Below are 6000 nucleotides of genomic sequence, written 5' to 3' on the forward strand. Positions count from 1 at the left end.
AAACTGTTGGCCATTTCTCAAATAATAAACATATAAATAAACATTGAAGGCACCAGAACACCAAATGGCCAGATGCCAGCTGCTGAACAAAAACTGGATCTCAAATGAAGAGGGGCAGTAGATAAAGAATAAAATTATTGCTGGGGAAAAGAATGAAGTACTAGAATGGAAAGTTGAAAAAAACGAAAGAAGGGGCGTTTGTTTCCACGCTATAATACTTATGACGAACTCATCCTAATACGACTGGTAAGAATAAGAAACTAGTAACTTGAGAATCACTCTAATCCTCTCCGCTTTTATTTATTATCTACATCTGGTGGCCCAGCCGCAGCCCGCTGCGCATCATCTGCTGGTACACCGACGACGGGGCAGCGGTAACGCCGCCGGCGACGTTGCCCTCGACCTTCACGTCTGCCATGGGCGCCGCGACGAGGGCGGCGGCCTGCATCGCCTGCCGGTGCCTCAGCAGCGGGTGCTGCTGGTGCAGGGGCGACGACGTTGCCAGCACCGGGAGCTTCAGCCCCTCCACTGCGCCGAGGTTCCCCGCAGGCATCGGCAGTCTCGGCAGCGACGTGGGGCCGCCGCCGCCGAGGGCAGTGAAGGGGTACGTCGGGTAGTTGCCCATCGGCGCCAGCGGGTCCCTGCTAGGCGGCGGCAGGCCGAACGGCACGCCGCAGCCGCCCAGGTGCCTCATCATCAGGCAGTCGTGCACCGACGACGGGTGCTCCGGCCTGCGCGGACCGCCACCCGCGCCTGTAGCCGCCGCCGCCGCCACGGTGCTCTGGTGGCCGCCGTTGTTCCTTGCGGCGGGGACCTCGTGGTTGTGCTTGCCCTCGTACGTGGTGATCACGGACTTGAGGTCGTGCGACGCGCGTTCCACGTGCTTCCGCACCGTGCACCCCGGGTGCGTGCACTTGTAGTAGCTCCTGAACGAACGCGACACACCACCGAATAAGATAACAACCAAATTAAACGCTGAGCAAATGCCATTCTTGGAGCTCTGGAAAGAAAGTGCCGTTGTTGCTTCAGACGAACCTTGGATTCGGGTTGCCCTTGACGACCTTCTGCCCGTACTTGCGCCAGCGGTAGCCGTCATCGAGGATGTCCACCTCGCTCGTCGTCTGGATCACCACGCGAGGCTCGCGAACAGCTCTCGACGCAGTGCTCAGATCAATGGCATATGACTCCAGCTTCCTGAAATAATCATACGGTCAGCTCTAGATTAAGCATGAGTGGTAAGCAAGCTACAATGCACAGATACTATAACTAAACAACTGACCTTCGTTTAGATTCCAGTTCGTCGCCCTCCACATCGGCACCGCCCTGAGACATGCTGCCAAGAGTCACCCTGTCGTCCCCGTCCACCTCGTCAGTCGCAGCAGACGTCACATCCGCGCCCTCCGGGGACCCAAACCCGCGGGGTGCGTACTCGACCTGCATCGACGCCGATGAGTCACAGAGCTCACCGGGAACTGAGGGCGACGACGTCGCGGCGTCCATGCCATCCTGAACACCCGCACGCCACGGCTGGTGGTTGACTTCCGCTGCGTTTGCCTGCTGTGACCCCAGGTTGTTGTCACCCGCGTCCGCCTGCACACCGGTGTCGCCAAACGGGTGCACGGGCTGCTGGACGCCTGGCCTGCGGCTCGGCGTGGGCTTCGGGTGGTTGTGCGCGCCCTTGTAGATGATCTCCGTGATGTGCCCCTCGAGCGAGCGCTCCACCTTCTTCTTCACCTGGCAGTTGGGATGCGTGCACTTGAAGTAGCTGCGCGGGTACTCGCTGTGCTTCACCTGCTTCTGCCCGTACTTCCTCCAGCTGTACCCGTCGTCTGCTGGCGCTGTTGCGGCCATTGCCGGGTAGTTTGCCCTCGCGTCACCTTCTTCAGCTGTCTGGCCGTAATCCGGGGGTGATACGTGTTCGTTGCCTGCACCGGCGCCAGATGCAAGACGGCTGAGCTTGGAGTCATGAGGACCGCCTCTATTCATATTGGTCTGCACATTGTGATTCTGCTGGTTCAGTTGGCCCAGCAAATTAGCCTCTTGTACTGGCTGAGTCTTAGTTTCAGTCTTTACAGAAGACTGAGTATTTTGTTCCTGGTGGAGCAAATATGAATTAACTCGTAAGGAAATGAAATCAAACAAGTATTGGATCAGCAACAAGGAAGTAAAAATGGTTCATTCACATTTTTGAAACATATAAGCGGGGATGATTTTTTATCTGTTTAGGCCTCGTTCGTTTGGCCTGGTTTTGAGGGTGGAACTATTCCAGCTGATACATGATAATACAAATAAGCTTATCATTCCAGAGGGCAACCAATCCAGAATAAACGAACGAGCCTTAGTTGGAACTAAAGGACGACTAAAGTCACTAAAATAGTGTTTAGTTGTCGGCAAGAATTATTTTATTGAAATTATAAATTGTCTAGCTCTAGCAGAATCTAGCTGGTCCCTTGTCTTTCTCCAATTAGTATGAACAATATGCGGCAAAACAGCAGTACCGACATTACCAGCCACTTCGCTATAAGTCGTGTCACTAACGCTCAAAGAATAGACAAAAGTGCCTCGACCATTCCAAAAAGACGAACTAATCTGTTACAGGTAGTGCAACAGATAAAAGACTTCCTGAGCAAAAAGAGTTAATTGAAGAACTAAATGAATAAAAAAGTAGGAGAGGTTCCTTAGTACCCCTTAATTATTTAATCCTTTTTTTTTGCTGCATTTATATTGTGCCAATCCAACAAAAGTCAAAACTCTTTTGATTTAACCGATTTCTCATCTAGATTTGGGGGTAAAATTTCAGAAACAAACATCGTTGCCAACTGCATGTTTATACAAATACTTTCTAAGTTGAGATACTTTTATCATTAGCACAGAAGCAAATGTCATATCAGGAATAAACTATGAACTATCCAAATGTTACTAGCCTTCTATCATTAGCACGCAAGCCAATGTCATCAGGAATAACCAACGAACTATTCAAATGTTACTAATCTCCTATCATTAGCACGCAAGCAAATGTTATCAGGTGAAACCTATGAACTATTCAGATGTTACTAACCTTCTATCATTAGTACGCAAGCAAATTTTATCATTCATAACCTATGAACTATCCAAATGTTACTAGCCTTGTATCATTAGCACGCAAGCAAATGTCATCAGGAATAAACTACGAACTATTCAAATGTTACTAACCTTCATTGCTTCAGCAGTGTAGTGTGAGGATTTCAGATCTAAGGGCTTGAAAGAAAAAGCATCAGGGCCATCTCCAACTGGAGGACCTCCAAATCTAATAGGATCATTGTCATTTGTGCCACCAAGCATGAATAGCTTCCCTGTGGTTGGCGAGGGTTGGCCCTGAAGAATTGCAAGGAAACAAAAAAAAAAAATTGTTGTCAGGTAAGAAATAGCTTCAGTATCAGTGTAGTAAAATAATTGTCCTAGTTGATACCTCTGAAGATATCGTACACATTTAGTTCAATTACATACGAATAACATGATGATTCAAAATACATATATGACTATGAACAGAACAAACACATGAATTTCCTCTCCCAGCTTTGCCAACGTTAACAGCTATTATAATTTAGTTCCAAGTAGTACACGGGAGGAAAAGTTTGGATCTGAAATGTGGGGTGTACATTGCTATATTACTATGGAAATAAAAGAGATTGATCATCATATTTCTGCTTTCGAGAAAACTTTGAAATATTTGAATGATATCATACCATTTTTCTGCTTTTGAGAAAACAAACAGAAACCTGTTTGGAAAGAAGAGACTGGATGCTAGAAAACAAAGCAGAACTACTGATCATGGAACCAAAGTAGAGCTTTCACGAACTCCCCCGAAGAGGTCAAAAGTTCAATAAAGCAAGCATTCTTGAACTGCCAGTTTAGCATCCATAGGCGAAAGCAATAGTAATTCGGGTACGCGTTCACACACTATCATAACCTAGGGAACAGAACATACCATGGCATTAGAAACGAAGACTGGTGACTCCAGCAGCGTTGCTGGGCTCAAGCCTGGCGGGATTGTGAGGTAGGGCGATGGAGCTCCTGGTACTGAATTATCAGCTCCAGCTGCTGTGCTGAAAGGCATGTTGAGCTTCGGCACCTTGAATCCAGTTCTTGCCTGCATCCTCTCGGCGAGGCTGCTGCCAGGACTGGTCTTCTGGCCAAACTGTGGGGTCAGTGGCAGTGACCGACCTTCCTCCTGAGGCGAGCTTATGGCGACTGACAAGCCATGCTTCTCAAATCCGGCTTTAACGTCCTCGTTGCTGTGCCCCGCTATGGTGTCTGGTCGAACAGCTCTGGTTTGGAAGCTCATCAAGGATTCTGGGCCTGGATTAGGATCCTTCCACTCCATTGCTACATGGCCTTCCATCTCAGCTTGGATTGTTCAACCTAATGGGGTGAAAAAATAGTTCTATCTCAGTAGTAGTAAATGTTTTGGCTAAACATGACAATATTCAGAGACAACAGGAATCTGACAACCGGAGTGATATTTGTTTTGATGAACAGACATACAGAGACATTGTCAATTCAAACAAAACAAAAGGAAACAATGTGTGGAATTTTTTTCAAGAAAAAAAAAAGTCGATTTCAGTGGTAGCGCCATTAAGTAGCAGAGATTTCTCTCACTCAATCTTCTCCAACTGGAAGAATAACAACTTATATATTTTTTTTTAATCAGAGGCACCTTATTCCTATTCTACTCTAAATATCATGCAGGCTTGGACCTTGTCTTCACAAACTCAAAATTCTCTGTGAAGCTGATTCCAAAACCGAAACCGCGTCAATGCCAGTAAACGACAACTCATGATACCGGTGTTTTTTTTAAGGAATTCATAACAGTGGTGTAACACGAAAGGTTAGGTCGATGCGACCGGCACACTCCCCCACGAATGAATAGAAAACCAAAAAGAAATAAAAAAAAATGGAACGTGGCTGTTCCATCTCATCACTTCAAGAGCAGGAAAAAGAAATGACATGGACCCCAATCGTTGCGTGCTGTTCTTTGCCTGGGGTCTCCCCTGTGGCTCGGAGCTCAAAGCGCATAACAACAGGGAACAGCTTTCCCCCAAGAGCTCTTCAAAAATGACAACTCCAACTTATGATACTCCTATTTCAGGTAAGAAGATTCAGATTTCTTTTTTATGACAACGATGAAACATCCACTCGAGGATAACACCAGGGGCGAGGAAAAAGAAAGAGATGCAGAAACATTCAAGAACATGCTGATGACCCAAAACGGCGTAGAAGGTAGAACAGAGAAAGATAAAAAAATTTGTGTCAAAGCAGAGCATTTCATTACGAAATCTGCAGGAGATGGATGCGCCAGTGATTCCGCGAGAAACACAGGGATGGAGGAAGAAGGAAAGTCAACCAGAAATCAGACTGGGAAAACCAATATCAATGTCATTCCCCAACTGGTCGATCGGCGCAAAGCTTCCGCCTTTACGCGAAATGTGGAGTGAACCGTCAGCACGAAGATGGCCAAATCTCGGAAACAAAACACATCGGGACGGAATGGCAGAAGGATCTTCCTCACAAGAACGGACAAATTCAGGCCACGCAACAAGAAAACACGCGAGAGGGCTCCATAGGATACAACCAAATCCCCTTGCGACAAATGGCAGGCCGAGAAACAGAGAGTTCATTTCATTGACGGAACGACCGAGGGGAATGGGGATGGAACACGACGAACCTGTGACTGGAGGAAGAAGATCGCCGGAGGAGGCCAGTGGCGAGGAGGCTCCACCCCGTTGTGGGAATGGGAAGCCTCTCTTCTCCTTATTCGCGACGGCTCAGTCCACCGATGGCCCAAGAAAAGCGCAACAGGAGCGAAGCACAAGGATCAGGGACAAATGATGGGGTGCAGCCATAGGGAGTCAGGAAAAGAAGGTTCCTCCTGCATGGCTCCCTCTCTCTCTCATCGTTCACACAACACAATTGTTTTACGCTAGAGAGAGAGGAGTAAAATAAAGGGTGGAGGAGGAAGGA

General features: G+C 47.7%; 1 protein-coding gene across 1 annotated transcript; it reads right to left on the reverse strand.

Moving 5' to 3' along the window:
* Positions 1-158: 158 nt before the first annotated feature.
* Positions 159-6000, reverse strand: LOC136497412 (probable WRKY transcription factor 2). The gene is made up of 6 exons (XM_066493200.1): positions 5705-6000; positions 3968-4401; positions 3193-3354; positions 1280-2094; positions 1036-1194; positions 159-926 (listed from the first exon to the last, which is right to left on the reverse strand). The coding sequence occupies exons 2-6, from the start codon at positions 4379-4381 to the stop codon at positions 308-310; spliced, it is 2169 nt and encodes a 722-aa protein (XP_066349297.1). The 5' UTR covers positions 4382-4401; positions 5705-6000; the 3' UTR covers positions 159-307.

This window comes from Miscanthus floridulus, chromosome 12, assembly GCF_019320115.1.
Source record: "Miscanthus floridulus cultivar M001 chromosome 12, ASM1932011v1, whole genome shotgun sequence".
Taxonomy (NCBI): domain Eukaryota; kingdom Viridiplantae; phylum Streptophyta; class Magnoliopsida; order Poales; family Poaceae; genus Miscanthus; species Miscanthus floridulus.

Excerpts from the sequence above, each read along its gene's own strand:
- LOC136497412 (XM_066493200.1), bottom strand. The coding sequence starts at position 4,381 with ATGGAAGGCCATGTAGCAATGGAGTGGAAGGATCCTAATCCAGGCCCA. Across the intron at positions 2,095-3,192 it reads ACACTGCTGAAGCAATGAAG|GAACAAAATACTCAGTCTTC; the intron begins GTTAGTAACATT and ends TTGCTCCACCAG. Across the intron at positions 927-1,035 it reads AAGGGCAACCCGAATCCAAG|GAGCTACTACAAGTGCACGC; the intron begins GTTCGTCTGAAG and ends GCGTTCGTTCAG.